The sequence below is a fragment of the Ranitomeya variabilis genome, chromosome 2 (assembly GCF_051348905.1).
Source record: "Ranitomeya variabilis isolate aRanVar5 chromosome 2, aRanVar5.hap1, whole genome shotgun sequence".
Classification (NCBI taxonomy): Eukaryota; Metazoa; Chordata; class Amphibia; order Anura; family Dendrobatidae; genus Ranitomeya; species Ranitomeya variabilis.
Window position 1 is genome coordinate 484,601,703 of NC_135233.1, and position 18,492 is coordinate 484,620,194.

The 18,492-nt window shown below is 42.5% G+C and overlaps 1 protein-coding gene across 1 annotated transcript in view; it reads left to right on the forward strand.

Annotated features, from left to right (window-relative positions):
• The window catches only part of LOC143806873 (mucin-5B-like), a 201,423-nt gene that overhangs the window by 79,216 nt on the left and 103,715 nt on the right, over positions 1–18,492 (forward strand). Inside the window, exons 18-22 of the mRNA XM_077287852.1 lie at positions 1,552–1,652; positions 4,491–4,642; positions 5,012–5,150; positions 5,333–5,437; positions 6,782–6,961. Coding sequence (XP_077143967.1) covers positions 1,552–1,652; positions 4,491–4,642; positions 5,012–5,150; positions 5,333–5,437; positions 6,782–6,961 — 677 coding nt within the window. The remainder of the gene's footprint in view (positions 1–1,551; positions 1,653–4,490; positions 4,643–5,011; positions 5,151–5,332; positions 5,438–6,781; positions 6,962–18,492) is intronic.

Consider the following 18,492-nt stretch of genomic DNA (forward strand, 5'->3'; position numbering starts at 1 on the left):
GGACAATAAATCGAACTGTCTTTACCACCCAGTGTGTGGGAACAGTGTGAACTGTACTGCTTTTCTCAGGCTGCGGTAAGTGTTACACTGATGTGGCACACAAACTGCACATGTATGTAACATACAGACACACGGACATAGAAATCTCTGGTACTGGTTTTTCCAGTAGCGGAAATATCAGGCTGTATGAACAAGCCCTGATACTGATCAGAGGTATACTGTGCACAGCGCTGAAGACAATGTCTTCTGCACACTCCCACACTGGTCCTCTGTACTCAGTGGGCAGCACATGTGCAGATTGAGTATTTAGACTTGATGATTGATGCAACCGTGAATGTGCCTCTTTCTGCGCCATTTTGTTGCAGATGAAATGATTTTTTCAGTGATCACTGCATTGGCTGCGCAGGTGCAATGTTTAAAATAGGCAGTAGGTAAATGATGGATCAGTGACCTGTCATTCACACTGGAGGATGAATAAGGGGCCAGAGCATCAAAATAAGACCCCACCACCAGTCCCAGCCCGATGCACAAAAATATCATTAAATGAAAACTTCAAGGACAGATTAAACAAAAACTACAGGGTGGGCCATGTATATGGATGCAGCTAAATAAAATGGGAATGGTTGGTGATATCAACTTCCTGTTTGTGGCACATTAGTGTATGGGAGGGGGAAATCTTTTCAAGATGGGTGATGACCATGGCGGACATTTTGGATCCAACTTTAATTTTTCCAAAGGGAAGAGGGTCATGTGACACATCAAACTTATTGAGAATTTCACAAGAAAAACAATGGTATCCATATAAATGGCCCACCCAAAAAAGTTTGCCTCATCACTGAACATAATGTTCTGTGTAAACTGAGGGTCCTGTTCCAATTTTTGTTTTGCCCATTCTGCAAATTCAGCATGCCGATCTGGCATCAGTCGAACATCCCTTCGGCGGATATTAGCTACTCACAAATGGCACCCTTACAAAATCCAGCTGCTGCAGCATCTCAACGAGGATGACCCAGATCGGTCCACTGAATTTGCAGAATGGGTAAAACAAAAATTGGAATAGGACCCTCAGTTTACACAGAACATTTTGTTCAGTGATGAGGCAAACTTTTTTGGGTGGGCCATTTATATGGATACACCTAAATAACATGGGAATGGTGACAATTTTCTTGCGTAGGGTGTCTTGCATGCAGGCTGGAGGGGGAATTCTTTAGAATTACACAGAGCTGGCAGGCAGAGGAGAAGTGTATTCACCCACAGGCAGCTGGGGGAAGAGAGAAGGGGTCAGAAAGTCCACAGCGTGTACCTGTACACAGACCTAATGGATGTAGAAGAGCTCAGTGTGCGTGATAATATAGAATCAAATACATCGTATTCCTGACAGCAGGTATAATTTTAATCAGTATCAAAGTGCAAATATGACCATGCCTTTTGTTTAGTTGGCAAAATCCTGCTGACAGGCGCTCTTTATATGCTGTCATAACATCTTTCAGTACCTAATATACCATTGTCACGTTTAGGACTGTGCAGTCTCATATCACTTCATCTTTTTAGTGTGTCCAACAAATATGGTTTATTTTGACTGTGCCAATGCTTCTGTGGGAGAAAAAGGAGCTGAATGTCAGAAGACTTGCCAAACTCTGGACTTAGAATGTGTAAGTAACTGGTATTATAAACTAGGAAGTTAAAAGTGATCGTGAAGCCCCATGGCAAAATTTGGAACAGAGTTCAAACTTATCAATAACCCCTTTAGTAACATATGAGATAGGAACCTGACAACAAAAGGTTTTTCTATTATTACTTTACTTTCACAGACAACCACTTATGAGGAAATAATAAAACGCCCATGGCTCAGAAAAAAAAGCAACTGCTTATTTTCATTTTAGTTTTTGACCTTTGATTAAATAGTTTTTGGGAGGGGCAGTAGTAAAAAATGTTTTTCTTTCATTAAAATAGGTAAAAATAATTTTGAAAAAAATCATGAAGCAATAGCTTATTTTAGCAGCACATGAAAACAATACTGAAAAATGTTTGGGTAGCAGAGCAGTAAACATTTGTTCAGAATCAGAAAAAAAAACGACATTTTTTGGAGAGATCGTGGACTATAAAGAAGCATTACTTTATTGTAGCCAACTATGAGAATTTTAAAAAATTCTGTTTTTCTATGTTGGCAGTGGTAATGTTTACTAATAATATTGACAGAAAACTATGTTTTGGACTGTGAAACAACATGATAAAGTAGCCAAAGCTTATTTTAGTTGTTATTTCTGTTCGAAAAATAAGAAATAAATTAAAATAAATTAATTGTCCTTAGTCAAAAATTACTCATACTGATGAGTGGCACTTCTAAGTGGTCGAAATTGCAACAGCAAGATTTATTTGCTATAGGGACCCCAATTATAGGTGCCCATGTGCAAGAAAATATAAAGTGACAAATTAGATTAGATACAATGAATGAATTTTATTTATACATGATTAAAACAATAACATAAGTAAAATTCAGGAAAAAAGGTGCTAGGAAAAAAGGGGACTCTGGAAAAAACTCTCATGGGATATATATAAATATAGCAGCGAGGATATCAATTAATATACAGACAACAAATAGTAATTAATAGTCCAAAACTAAAGTGCCTGAGCTTAAAGAGTATATCTCAGTTGCATGCAACCTTATTATATCAAAAGGATCCCTTTGTTATTAATAGCCTAAAACAATCAGGCATATAAGTAATCCATTACAAAAATCAAGCCTATGGTATCTAAATAGTAACCCAGGGATCTCAAAACTCAAAGGCAACTAAAGAAATGGCATATAAGTGTAATGTTTGTAATGGCCCACAAGGTGGTGCCAGACCAAAATAATAAAGTGCTGCTTTAAAGGGAACCTGTCACCTGAATTTGGTGGGACAGGTTTGCGGTCATATGGGCGGGGTTTTCGGGTGTTTGATTCACCCTTACCTTACCCGCTGGCTGCATGCTGGCCGCAATATTGGATTGAAGTTCATGCTGTGTCCTCCGTAGTACACGCCTGCGCAAGGCAATCATGCCTTGCGCACGCGCAGTATGCTTTGCCCAACTGCGGGCAAAGCCAAAAAGCATTAGTGCGCATGCGCCGGCGCACTATGTCCCGGAAGTATTTAGCTGTGTTCCGGGACATAGTGCGCCGGCGCAAGCGCACTAATGCTTTTCGGCTTTGCCCACAGTTGGGCAAAGCATACTGCGCGTGTACTACGGAAGACACAGCATGAACTTCAAGCCAATATTGTGACAGGTTCCCTTTAAGTCAAGAGGGCTCTCAATTAGAATAGTGCATAATGTGGTCAGATAAGTGTCTAAGACCTACTATGATAATGGAAGAAGTAAGCACATTATGAAGATAACCCCCTGCGAAAGAGTGCTATACTTCAGATTGTTACGGCTGTTGTTTTGGAGAGTGTGCAGGAGAGATTCCGCCTCTAGGCCCCGACGCGCACATTTCGCACTGTTTCTTCAAGGGGGGGGGGGGGGTGACACTTACCTGGCCGTAATATGCACTATTCTAATGAGAGTTTTTTCCAACCTCTCCTTTATTCCTAGCAACTTTTTCCTGAATTTTCCTTATGTTATTGTTGTAGTCATTTATAAATAAAATTCAATAATTTCATGTAATCTAGTTGGTCACTTCTATTATTTTGTACATAGACGCTGTTGTAAAAATGGTACAATTCCTTGTTTACTACTGCATAAAGACAATGCAATCCTAGATAAAACAATCTTCCCAAATGTTTCCCTTTTTTGGCAATGAGCAACAAGCTTGATTTTTGAAATGAGAAGAACAATATCTTTTTCATAGTCTGTCTAAAAATTATCCCTTTTTAGGATCAGCAGCAGATTTGTTGTTTGGAATGTGAAGAAGAAAGGGATTTTTATCAGCCATCCAAAATTATACATTTTGGAGAGCAGATCCAGGTTTCTTATATTTACATTGAGCAGGGTAGGATTCCTAGAAGCATTGCCGTTAGGATATAGTACACAATGGACAGGCAGGAGATGCGTGGCTGTCTAGGGAAGCTCAGATTTTTTGTATCATTTTAAAGGCTTTCTATTCATATCTGTATGGCTAAGCTACGAGCTTTGGCATTATCTCACCCTCCAGATTCACCTCAAAATGGCTGCTGCATTTCCTGCTTCTGCTTTTATATAAGCAATGATAGTCCATGCTGATTGGCTATGCTATACCTCGCCATGCCTAAGATCATGTGATCTACTTTGGCTGATGTAGTCTACTGCACTGTGTAAAATTATGGTAGACACTTAAGGAGAGTAAAGTTATGGTGCCCACTTTGGGAAATTCACGCAAAGCGACTCGCGTATATTTCTAATTTCTAAGGACCAGCAAGTTCCTAAAAATTGTATCACATTTGATTTGCATCAAGTTGAATTGCTCTTTAAAAAGTTTCCAACAATTCTCCATAGATATTAAGAATTCCATATGAATAGTATTTTTGTGCCCACAGTTCAGCATTCAGTGTACTTCAGGTTGCATTTGTCCAGGCGATCTTGTGCTCAACAATAATGGCAGGTGTATTCCTGAGAAAAAGTGCCCATGTGTCCACAATGGTGAATTCTACTACAGTGGAGAAACAATCGAGCAAGACTGTAACACATGGTATGGAAAATGCATCTTCACATTTTTATAATTGTATGTAATAGTTCGGTTCACAGTGTCGGAACCACAAGGCAGAAGAGATGTATTCATTAGTATTTAGCATACATATATATATATTTTTTATAATAACCCATAGGCTACATACTCATACAAATGTGATAAATATGAAATTTCATCCTATACTGTACATTCTGTTAAAATTGACATTGTACTGCACTCTTATGTGCAGTGATTATTTTTCAAAACATGTACAGTACATGGGTTTGTCAAATTATAAATTGTGGTGCAGAAATCAACCTACGCATTTTATGAGCATAATATAATCAGGCAGATTTTTACAATGCACTCATTTTAAAACTATCTTTTTAGCACCTGCAGAGATAGAAAGTGGCAGTGTACAAAGAAGGAGTGTGACAAGACGTGTGTTGTCTATGGAGAAGGACACTATGTAACCTTCGATGGCAAACGCTTTGATTTCAGCGGCGATTGTGAATACACGTTAACCCAGGTATTGGAAAAGCACCCAACAATCGGCAACATTAACCTATCCAGAGCATAGGTGATAAGGTATCATTGTCAGACAACACCTTTGAATTGCAATACCAATATTGTCAAAGATCAAAAAGTAGTAGAAGAAGTAAGTTTGCATGTACTCGCTTATATTAAGACACTACATTGTTTTTTTATTAGGATTATTGCAATTCTGGAAATCAATCATTCAGAGTCATCACTGAGAACATCCCATGTGGGACAACTGGAGCCACCTGTTCTAAAGCTCTAAAAATTTTTCTTGGGGTATGTTTCAAGAATATTTCTTATTAACCCAGTAATGACCAAATGTCAATAGCCGGGGGGAAGGGGGTCACTCTGAACCCATCACTGTCGCTTTCCAGTCAGGAATAGCCCTCTGCTTCCCCCTCTCATCAGGACAATTACGCAATTGGCCGATGATTAACGGAGGAGGCTGCAGGTTGTTTCCACTTTTAGCTCAGTTATTGGGAAACTAAAAGTGAGCATATGGTATGTACACCTCCAATTCCAATGTATGGAATATATGTTTATATTCTCTGTACAGTCACGGCCAGTTTCACAATAACAAAACTAACTACTTGCTGCCACCACCAAACGTTTTCAGGCTGATTGGACACCCGGCAGGTATCTGCGCAGGAATAACTACTCTGTAGCGACTTGCATCAGACCAACAAAAGTACAGTCACAGACACACTTTGCAAAAGCGACCACTGATAGGCAAGTCCTTAAGTCCGGGATATTCTTCACCCATTCCAAAAGGGGTCCCATGTTCCTACATTGCTCACCACGTCCACACATGAGGCACCACTGTGTGTAGTCGCCCCACATAAGTGTGCACTAGCTCTGCCCCCAGCATGGACCGACCAGCAGAGCAATATGTAAACCGGAGAAGGATGATTGCATGCATGGCAGGTATTCCTAACAGTAGCATATGGCTTTCACATGTGTGGTTTTCAGAACAAAAGGAACAGAAATATAAAATTTTATATTTAATCAAGAACGATAGGCAGTGTTCGTAAAAAAATATACAAAAGATTTTACAAAGGGGACAAAACAATAAAGCATATACAATTATATAAAGTAAAAAGTATTAACAAACAAAACTCACTAAACCTGACGTCACTGCAATAGCTTCAGATTTATAGAGGGAAGCGATCCTAATGAAAATGTCCATAAACATGAATCAAGCCTACATGGCAATGTATCTTCCTGCATTGAACACAGATCATAATTTGCCTTGTATTTTTATCAGCACCTAAGTTACACCCTCATATCTCCCCTTGATAACCTCACATGACTTCAAGAATGCATCCGGTATCTGTTTTAAGTTCCTTATTGGTCAGTCTAACTGAATTTACTGAAAATTTCCCTTTTCACAACAATAGTACAGATAATCAAATGCAGCTAATCACTGAGCTTAGTTGCTCTACTGATATAGACAGCACAAGCTATTGAGCCCAGTGATTGGCTGCAGCAGTGATGTATGCTGTAGTCAAAACACAGAGACCAGCGCAATGCTGGAAAGGCAGTCCTGAAACTTTCACATGTCTAAATGCATTTTGGGATCAGTTTTGTTAAACCCTTTTAATGGTCTCTTATACTCATCAGATCTTTGAACTGAAACTGAGTGAAAGCTCTTATGAAGTCCTGGAGAGAGACGTTGGTAGTGAAGTCCCCTACCAGGTTAGGCAATTGGGTATGTTCCTTGTGATTGAGGCCAATAATGGATTGATTATTATGTGGGACAAGAAGACTACTATCTTTATCAAGCTGAGCCCTGAATTTAAGGTGAGCAATTACTTATATTGTTTAGACATCTAATAAGTTGATTTTTGGTAAAACTTTATAAAGAATATATCATACTAAGCCAAGGGTATATGTTATGATGACCTGGTGGTTAGGAGCACTCGGAATGACCTGATGAGCAAACTAGTAATGCAGGACAAGCTCTGGGAAGTGGGAGCTCTGCTGACCGCAGACCGGGTCGCCACGTAGCAAAGAAATAATGATTTTTACCTGCTGAATGGGGTCACCAGAGAAGCGGGGTTTCAAAGCAAAAAACAGTCTACAGTTATTTTTGAAATTCAGGAACTTAGATCTATCCCTTGAAAATAAATCAGGAATTGGAATTCTGGGTTCTAACATCGGGTTCTGAACTACATAATCTTGAATGCCTTGTACCCTTGCAGTGAGTTGATCCACACAAGAGGACAGACCTTGAATGTCCATATCTACACCTGTGTCCTGAACCACCCAGAGATTTAGGGGAAAAGAAAAACAAAACACGCTGCAGAGGAAAAAAAAAATGGTCTCAGAACTTCTCTTATCCCTCTATTGAGATGCATTAACACTTTACGGGCCAGCTGTACTGTTATGATGACCTGGTGGTTAGGAGCACTCGGAATGACCTGATGAGCAAACTAGTAATTCAGGACAAGCTCTGGGAAGTGGGAGCTCTGCTGACCGCAACCCCTAATCCTATCACAACAACTAGAAATAGCCGTGGAGCGTACCTAACTCTGCCTAGACGCCTCTTCACAGCCTAAGAGCTAACTACCCCTAAAGATAGAAAATAAAGCCTACCTTGCCTCAGAGAAATTCCCCAAAGAAATAGGCAGCCCCCCACACATATTGACTGTGAGTTAAGATGGAAGTCACAAACACAGGAATGAAATAGGTTTCAGCAAAGGAGGCCAGACTTAGCTAACAGACTGAGGATAGAAAAGGTATCTTTGCGGTCAGCATAAAAAACTACCAAAAAACCACGCAGAGTGTGCAAAAGAGACCCCCGCACCGACCACAGTAAAAACACAGCCCATTCTGACGTCTGTATTCTTGCCGTTCAGCTCTGGTCAAGTCCTATCACATTGCATAGGCTCAGGCCTCTGCTCAGAAGATACCGACAAATGGTGCACAGTTTTGCGCTCACGTAAGCGTCGATCGATCTGAATGGCCAAGGACATAGACTCATTCAGACCAGCAGGCGTGGGGAATCCCACCATAACATCCTTAAGGGCTTCAGAAAGACCCTTTCTGAAAATTGCCGCCAGGGCACACTCATTCCACTGAGTAAGCACAAACCACTTTCTAAACTTCTGACAATATACCTCCGCTTCATCCTGACCCTGACACAAAGCCAGCAAGATTTTCTCTGCCTGATCCACTGAATCTGGTTCATCATAAAGCAATCCAAGCGCCAGAAAAAACGCATCTACATTACGCAATGCAGGATCTCCTGGCGCAAGGGAAAATGCCCAGTCTTGAGGGTCGCCACGTAGCAAAGAAATAATGATTTTTACCTGCTGAATGGGGTCACCAGAGAAGCCGGGTTTCAAAGCAAAAAACAGTCTACAGTTATTTTTGAAATTCAGGAACTTAGATCTATCCCTTGAAAATAAATCAGGAATTGGAATTCTGGGTTCTAACATCGGGTTCTGAACTACATAATCTTGAATGCCTTGTACCCTTGCAGTGAGTTGATCCACACAAGAGGACAGACCTTGAATGTCCATATCTACACCTGTGTCCTGAACCACCCAGAGATTTAAAGGAAAAGAAAAACAAAACACGCTGCAGAGGAAAAAAAAAATGGTCTCAGAACTTCTCTTATCCCTCTATTGAGATGCATTAACACTTTACGGGCCAGCTGTACTGTTATGATGACCTGGTGGTTAGGAGCACTCGGAATGACCTGATGAGCAAACTAGTAATACAGGACAAGCTCTGGGAAGTGGGAGCTCTGCTGACCGCAACCCCTAATCCTATCACAACAACTAGAAATAGCTGTGGAGCGTACCTAACTCTGCCTAGACGCCTCTTCACAGCCTAAGAGCTAACTACCCCTAAAGATAGAAAATAAAGCCTACCTTGCCTCAGAGAAATTCCCCAAAGAAATAGGCAGCCCCCCACACATATTGACTGTGAGTTAAGATGGAAGTCACAAACACAGGAATGAAATAGGTTTCAGCAAAGGAGGCCAGACTTAGCTAACAGACTGAGGATAGAAAAGGTATCTTTGCAGTCAGCATAAAAAACTACCAAAAAACCACGCAGAGTGTGCAAAAGAGACCCCCGCACCGACTCACGGCGCGGAGGTGCCACTCTGCATCCCAGAGCTTCCAGCTAGCGAGGCAAAATCATGATAGCAAGCTGGACAAGAAAACAGTGGTAAACAAATAAGCTAGCAGGGACTTAGCTTTTGCTGGAGTAGACAGGTCATCTGCAAGATCCAAGAGAGAACTGAACCAGTACTAGGACATTGACAGCTGGCATCAAGTAACGATCTGAGTGGAGTTAAATAGAGCAGCCAGCTTAGAACTAAGCGAGGTCAGCTGAGGAAGGAACCTCAGAACCAGCAGCTCCACTCACAGCCACCAGAGGGAGTCCATGGACAGAACTCGCCGAAGTACCATTCATAACCACAGGAGGGAGTTCGAGAACAGAATTCACAACAGGTATACTTACCATCAGGGCCAGTACTAGGGGCAGGCAAACAAGGCAAATGCCTAAGACCCCCACCCACAAAGGAGGCCCCCTGTTTCTGCAGTCCCTTTATGAAGTGCACAGAGCTTGTACAGCATTACACACAAGAGAATAATGTTGTACACGGTGGTTCAGTGGTTAACACTGCAGCCTTGCAGCGCTGGAGTCCGGGGATGAAATCCCACCAAGGACAACATCTGCAAGGAGATTGTATGCTCTCCCCGTGTATGCGTGGGTTTCCTCTGGGTTCTCCGGTTTCCTCCCACATTCCAAAGACATACAGATAGAAAATTTAGCTTGTGAGCCTCATCGGGGACAGCAATGATAATGTCTGTAAAGCGTTGTGGAATACGTCAGCACTATATAAAAATAAAAATTATTATCATTATTACATCCTCTGTAGTCCCTGCGTGCGTCTCTCTCCCTCTTCCCCTAGCAGGGTCAGGTTAGAAGTTGAGAGAGAGGGACCATCTCACAGCACAGCAAAGTTTAGATGCTGAGGTCAGGAAGATGCCTGCAGCCCTGTCTGTATACCCTCCTCCTCATCATGGCTGCACCTAAATCATTTTCATGACTCATGACTCATGAGATCTGCACAAGTGAAGCAGCAGGACCTTGAAAATATACATATATTTTTGTATAAGTGTGTGTTCATATACATTATACTGTACAGTGTTTGTGTCTGTATGTGTATCTACTATATAATTGTTTAAGGGTCACTTCCGTCTTTCTGTCTGTCCTTCTGTCTGTCTGTCACGGATATTCATTGGTCGCGGCCTCTGTCTGTCATGGAATTCCAGTCGCTGATTGGTCGCGGCAAAACAGCCACGACCAATCAGCGACCGGCACAGTCCGGCGGAAAAATGGCCGCTCCTTCCTCCCCACAGTCAGTGCCCGCTCCATACTCCCCTCCAGTCAGCGCTCACACAGGGTTAATGCCGGCGGTAATGGATCGCGTTATGCCGTGTTTAACGCACTCCGTAACCGCTGCTATTAACCCTGTGTGACCAACTTTTTACTATTGATGCTGCCTATGCGGCATCAATAGTAAAAGAAATGTAATGTTAAAAATAATTTTTAAAAAACTGCTATGCTCACCCTCCGTCGTCGCGTCCTCTCCTCGGCAGTGCAAGCGGCAGGCTCCAGTGCCAAGGATGGTATGCGACAAGGACCCTCCATGATGTCACGGTCATGTGACCGTGATGTCATCACAGGTCCTGCGCACGTCCAACCCTGGGACCGGAAGCTGTCGCGTGCACCGCACACAGGCGACAGGACTACAAGGACTCCCTCGGAAGGTGAGTATATGTTTATTTTTTATTTTACCTCTTTTTTAACCTGTTACATACGTGTCTGGGCAATATACGATGTGGCTGGGCAATATACTATGTGAACTGTGCAATATACTACGTGACTTGGCAATATACTACGTGACTGGGCAATATACTACGTGGCTGGGCAATATACTTTGTGGCTGGGCAATATACTACGTGGGCTGTGCAATACACTACGTGGTTGGGCAGTATACTGCGTGGGCTGTGCAATATACTACATGGCTGGGCAATATACTTTATACTATACAATATATGATTGTGCATATCTTGTGTGTCCAATTTTTTGGACTGACAGACCAGCATTTCTTAAATTAATGATGGCCACTCGTTTTTCTTTACCTAGTTGCTTTTTTCTTGCCATAATACAACAAATTCTAACAGTCTATTCAGCAGGACTATCAGCTGTGTATCCACCAGACTTCTGCACAACACAACTGATGGTCCCAACACCATTTATAAGGCAAAAAATCCCACTTATTAAACCTGACAGGGCACACCTGTGAAGTGAAGACCATTCCCGGTGACTACCTCTTAAAGCTCATCAAGAGAATGCCAAGAGTGTGCAAAGCAGTCATCAAAGCAAAAGGTGGCTACTTTGAAGAACCTAGAATATAAGACATAATTTCAGTTGTTTCACACTTTTTTGTTAAGTATATAATTCCACATGTGTTAATTCATAGTTTTGATGCCTTCAGTGTGAATGTTCAATTTTCATAGTCATGAAAATACAGAAAAATCTTTAAATCAGTAGGTGTGTCCAAACTTTTGGTTTGTACTGTGTATATACACTCACCGGCCACTTTATTAGGTACACCTGTCCAACTTCTTGTTAACACTTAATTTCTAATCAGCCAATCACATGGCGGCAACTCAGTGCATTTAGGCATGTAGACATGGTCAAGACAATCTCCTGCAGTTCAAACCGAGCATCAGTATGGGGAAGAAAGGTGATTTGAGTGCCTTTGAACGTGGCATGGTTGTTGGTGCCAGAAGGGCTGGTCTGAGTATTTCAGAAACTGCTGATCTACTGGGATTTTCACGCACAACCATCTCTAGGGTTTACAGAGAATGGTCCGAAAAAGAAAAAAAATCCAGTGAGCGGCAGTTCTGTGGGCGGAAATGCCTTGTTGATGCCAGAGGTCAGAGGAGAATGGGCAGACTGGTTCGAGCTGATAGAAAGGCAACAGTGACTCAAATCACCACCCGTTACAACCAAGGTAGGCCTAAGAGCATCTCTGAACGCACAGTGCGTCGAACTTTGAGGCAGATGGGCTACAGCAGCAGAAGACCACACCGGGTACCACTCCTTTCAGCTAAGAACAGGAAACTGAGGCTACAATTTGTACAAGCTCATCGAAATTGGACAGTAGAAGATTGGAAAAACGTTGCTTGGTCTGATGAGTCTCGATTTCTGCTGCGACATTCGGATGGTAGGGTCAGAATTTGGCGTAAACAACATGAAAGCATGGATCCATCCTGCCTTGTATGGAGCATCTTTGGGATGTGCAGCCGACAAATCTGCGGCAACTGTGTGATGCCATCATGTCAATATGGACCAAAATCTCTGAGGAATGCTTCCAGCACCTTGTTGAATCTATGCCACGAAGAATTGAGGCAGTTCTGAAGGCAAAAGGGGGTCCAACCCGCTACTAGCATGGTGTACCTAATAAAGTGGCCGGTGAGTGTATATATATATATATATATATATATATATATATATATATATATATATATATATATATATATATATACACAGCATGTAGTATATGTTCGTTTGCACAGCTCAAAAAAATAAAGGGAACACTAAAACACCACATCCTAGATATCACTGAATAAAATATTCCAGTTGTAAATCTTTATTCACTACATAGTGGAAAGTGTTGAGAACAATAAAACATAAAAATTATCAATATAAATCAAAATTAATATCTCATGGAGTCCTGGATTTGGAACGATACTCAAAATCAAAGTGGAAAATCAAATTACAGGCTGATCCAAATCAGTGGAAATGCCTCAAAACAAGGAAATAATGCTCAGTAGTGTGTGTGTCACCTCCACGTGCTTGTATGACCCCTACACTGCTTGGGCATGCTCCTAATGAGGCGGCGGATGGTCTCCTGAGGGATCTGCTCCCAAACCTGGACTAAAGCATCCGCCAACTCCTGGACCGTCTGTGGTGCAATGTGATATTGGTGGATGGTGCGAGACATGATGTCCCACAAGTGTTAAATTGTTTTCAGGTCTGGGGAACGGGCGGGCCAGTCTATAGCTTTAATGCATTCATCTTGCAGGAACTGCTGACACACTTCAGCCACATGAGGTCTGGCATTATCCTGCATTAAGAGGAACCCAAGGCCAACCGCACCAGCATATGGTATCACAAGTGGTCTGAGGATCTCATCTCAGTACCTAATTGCAGTCAGGCTACCTCTGGCGAGCATATGGAGGACTGTGCGGCCCTCCAAAGAAATGCCACCCCACAAAATTACTGACCCACTGCCAAAGCGGTCATGCTGAAGGATGTTGCAGGCAGCAGAGCGCTCTCCACGGCGTCTCCAGACTCTGTCACGTCTGTCACATGTGCTCAGTGTGAACCTGCTTTCATCTGTGAAGAGCACAGGGCACCAGTGGTGAATTTGCCAATCCTGGTGTTCTGTGGCAAATGATAAGCATACTGCACAGTGTTGGGGCTGTGAGCACAACCCCCATCTGTGGACGTCGGGCACTCAGACCATCCTCATGGAGTCGGTTTCTAACTGTTTGTGCAGACACATGCACATATGTGGCCTGCTGGAGGTCATTTTGCGGGGCTCTGGCAGTGCTCCTCCTGTTCCTCCTTGCACAAAGGCTGAGGTAGCGGTCCTGCTGCTGGGTTGTTGCCCTCCTACGGCCAACTCCACATCTCCTGGTGTACTGGCCTGTCTTTTGGTTGCGCCTCCAGCCTCTGGACACTATGCAGACAGACACAGCAAACCTTCTTGCCACAGTTTGCATTGATGTGCCATCCTGGATGAGCTGCACTACCTGAGCCACTTGTGGGGTTGTAGACTCCGTCTCATGCTACCACGAGTGTGAAAGCACAACCAACATTTAAAAGTGACCAAAAAAATCACCCAGAAAGCATTGGTACTGAGATGTGGTATGTGGTCCCCACCTGCAGAACCACTCCTGTATTGAGTGTGTCTTGATAATTGCCAATAATTTCCATCTGTTGCCTATTCCATTTGCACAACAGCATGTGAAATTGACTGTCAATCAGTGTTGCTTCCTAAGTGGACAGTTTGATTTCACAGAAGTTTGATTTACTTGGAGTTATATTCTATTGTTTAAGTGTTCCTTTTATTTTTTGAGCAGTGTATACAGTATATGCAGTATATACAGTATAAAATGTTAGGGTTGGCAGAATTCACCGAGTATATATATGTATAAATAGGTGTGTTCGCAACCCGGGTCCATCGTGCAGGAGAGTAACCTGCTGCTGGCAAATGGCAGCGCTATATGGCGGTATAAGCGAACTCTGTTAACTCCACAGAGTCGCTAGAAATAAGATGCTGTGCCCTGTTAGCGTCACAGGGGAACACAGCTAACTCCTGAGCTGATGGCAGTCAGTGCTCACGCACCCAGAAAAGCACACAAACACTCCTCACCGGAGGTGGCAGTATTCTAGGGGCTTATTTCAGCCAGGTCCCTGAACACATACATGCAAACTCCTCACCGGAGGTGCCGGTATTCTAGGGGCTTATTTCAGCCGGGTCCCTGAATACACACATACAGGCGCGACCACAAATAACAAGTTCATGACATGAGGTGATACTAGCGCATGGCCGTGCGGCCATGCAAACCTTTTATAGCTGCAGCAGCTTCAGGACCTTCCTAGGGAACTAATGGAAGATGCTACAGTACCTGAGCAACTTCAGGGCCTTCCTAGAGGACCAATGATAGCTGCTGCAGTACCTGAGCATGTGACCCCTGACCTGCAATGAGAGGTCTTACCTTGGGCATGCTCAGTGTGTGCAAGGCAGGACTTAGTCCCAGAAAAGCCTGCTCACTGCTGACCAGCACAGGCTAAAACAGCAGAGCCTGGAAAGGCAGCAGTAACCCTTTGCACAGTATCAGACTGAGCAAGATGCTGGGACCGACATCTCTGCTGAGCAGGCTCCACTGCAGTTGATGTAAAATGGGAGACCACAGCGGAGATGGTTCAAGATTCCCCCTGTGCAGAGGCGGGAGCTCGACTCCTAACATAAAATGTGTCACATCATATTGATATTTCCAGCAAAAAGATACCTCGGATTATAATACTATAGTCAAGTACACTAATCAGAAGGTGCTATAATGGTATCTAAATTAGTACTAATGGGAAACAGGTTCAACATGAAAGCAGATATTTAAACATACAAAAAGACACGTATGCAAGAACAATAATAGAAAACTTTATTAATACATATAAAAAGTCAGTAAAATATTGTAGCCAATAGTGCTTAATGAGCCAAAAATAGCAACAAAAGGCGTCACCAACAGGAGGGCAAGATATTAACAAAAATAAATAAATAAACACATAGCAAGACCACAATGGGATGAATAGGAAAAAAGGGATCGTACACAAAGGGTTAGTATAAAATAGTTACCAGAGATAAATATAAATAAGTATAAATATATACCCCAGTGTTAGGAACCAAAAAATCCTAAATGAATGAATCTTACCAGCACATGTGTGGAGACGCCGCAACCCCATTGGGCTGGTAAGATTCATTCATACTTATTTATGCTGACCACATTGATTGATTTAGTTGTACATTTGGGTTTTATGTACCTGGGTAGCTAGGACTTGGCTTGTGTTTTTTTTTTTTTTTTTTTTTTTTCCCCTAAGTCTTTACACTATGCACCTTTATTCTTACCCATGGTCCAGAATCCATTTCCATCATTGTTTACATATTTAGGATTTTTTGGTTCCTAACACTGGGGTATATATTTATACTTATTTATATTTATCTCTGGTAACTATTTTATACTAACCCTTTGTGTACGATCCCTTTTTTCCTATTCATCCCATTGTGGTCTTGCTATGTGTTTATTTATTTATTTTTGTTAATATCTTGCCCTCCTGTTGGTGACGCCTTTTGTTTCTATTTTTGGCTCATTAAGCACTATTGGCTACAATATTTTACTGACTTTTTATATGTATTAATAAAGTTTTCTATTATTGTTCTTGCATACGTGTCTTTTTGTATGTTTAAATAACATAAAATGTGTGTGCAATGCATGTATAGTGCATATCTGTTATGTGCTGCATATAAAGTTCTGTAATTGTAATGTTGCCAAAATAGGGATTAACTCTGTGCATGGCTTACGCCTCATGTCTGCTTTTACATTAGTGCCTGTTCACATTGTTTTTCTTTACTGCGCCCAGTGGGTTCTGCCTGAATTCCCTATGGATCAATAGATTGCAGTGACAGGAATGGAGTTCAAATGAATTCCACATGTGATTTTGTTTTTCTTAACGTTTCCGCTTGTTCCAACAGCCGCAAAAAAGTGGACACTTTTAGAAGAAAAAACACAAACTAAGCATCTAAAAAATAAATCAGGAGGTCAATTTCAGAAAAAAACAAGCAAATGTAAATAATTCAAACTCAGCGTGTGTCAGTGCAGTCTGCGGCCCCTTCAGGGATTTGTGTAAATTGTGTTTTGGAGGGATTCAGGCAGAGCCCCCCGGACGCACTGCAGAAGCGCAGTGTGAACAGGGCTTAATATACTATTCCATGGAATAGTGCAGTCTAATTTATTATTCCAAACTATGCCAGTACACTAGCCAGACACAGACACCAGCCAGAAAACACTTTTTTAATATAAATATGTTGCATGTCAAGTCTTTCAGCATTTTTGCACTTTTTTTCCCTATTCAAATGAGTGGGAAACAAAAATGCGAGTGAAAAGGCACCAAAAATGCAGAATTTTTCATGCCTACCCTCTGGTTTTTGATGCAGAACAATCCGCAAAAATGGTTCTTGTGATCAGACACTATGGGGGTTTTCTGAAAATGTAAAAATAATTAGCATAGAAACCACAAATCCCCTGCAGCTCCAGCACCGATGCTCCGGTGGTCTATGGCAGTCTTGGCACTTGCCTACAGTGGTCTCATGACTGCACCTTCTATTATAGCTGCTAACTTGCTAAGTGAATAATGACCATCAGAGACCCGGAGCAACGGCATTGAAGCCAGAGGGTATTTAGTAGGGTTTGGGGGACATGTACGAGATTTTTTATTGCTTTTTATTTTGCCATTTGTGAAGTAGGATGTATAAAAAGTGGTAATTTTTCTAATATTTTTTTATTCCTTGACTGTTTGACTCCCTTCACACGACCGTGTTTCCGGTACGTATGTCGTCCATACGTGTGACTTTTTTTCACAGATGCCACTTGTACCTTTTTTAATCTATGGTACTGCACACATGTCCGTGTTTTCCCAGCAGCACAGATGACCAGGACCAATATAAGTCTATGGCTCCGTGTAAACATGCCGTCCATCTGCCTTCCGTGTACTGTACAACATTGAAAGTATATGAAAAGCTTTGTAATTTCATTTCCAGTATCCATACCCAGGGGTGGGATTCAAATTTTTAACAACAGGTCCTCTAAGTCGCGGCGGCCGTAATTTTGGCCACACCCATTTTCAATAACCCCACCCATACTAATAAGCCACGCCCAGTGGCACGATTCATATTTTTGGAAGCAGTTTGTCTCCCTTAATGACAAGAATACGTTGTGACATACGGTATTAAAGTCATTCCTGTTACAGAGCCCGCCCCGACCGCAGGTGTCCTAAACGGGACTCAGAGAGGCAGCGCGATGCTGCCTCTTTGAGTCCCGTTCAGGACACTTGCGGTCGACTCCGGGCTTTGAAGAGGAGCGCAGGTATGCGCTCCCTCCAGCACTCTCAGACCCGCTCGCAGGGCAGGTTTGACAGCCGCTTTGCTGCGATTATACGCACCGTATAATCGCAGCAAAATCGTCCATGTGCGCCTGCCCTTAGGTAAACCTGCATTCGCAGGGGGTTGGACCCAATGGCCCTTGAGGTCCCTTCCAACTCTACAATTTTATAATTCTAAGAATGCTAGCACCAAAGAACAGGGCGCTGATACTGTATATGGGAGAGGGGTGTTATACGGGTTGTGTACTACAGCTCTGCATTTCTCTATACATTATTCAAGGACCAAACAAACCTTGAGGAGTCTTCCATGATGTCAACGTGGCATCCACTGTGTTTCTAGCCAGCAGCTTCAGCTGGTAGCTAAAAATAAGAGAGAAAGTGTTAGGGGCACTGTGATGTCTATATGAGCACGATCGTGTCATATACACATCAGCTTCTCCCTCCTATATAGTCCATGACTGGCTGCCACATCCAACAGGGCTCAGGGAAGGCTAGAGGGCTGCAGGGCAAAGGAGGAGGCTAGTGGGGACTGGGTGCTGCAGGGCCCAGGAGGGAGGCTACAGAGTCCAGCGGGA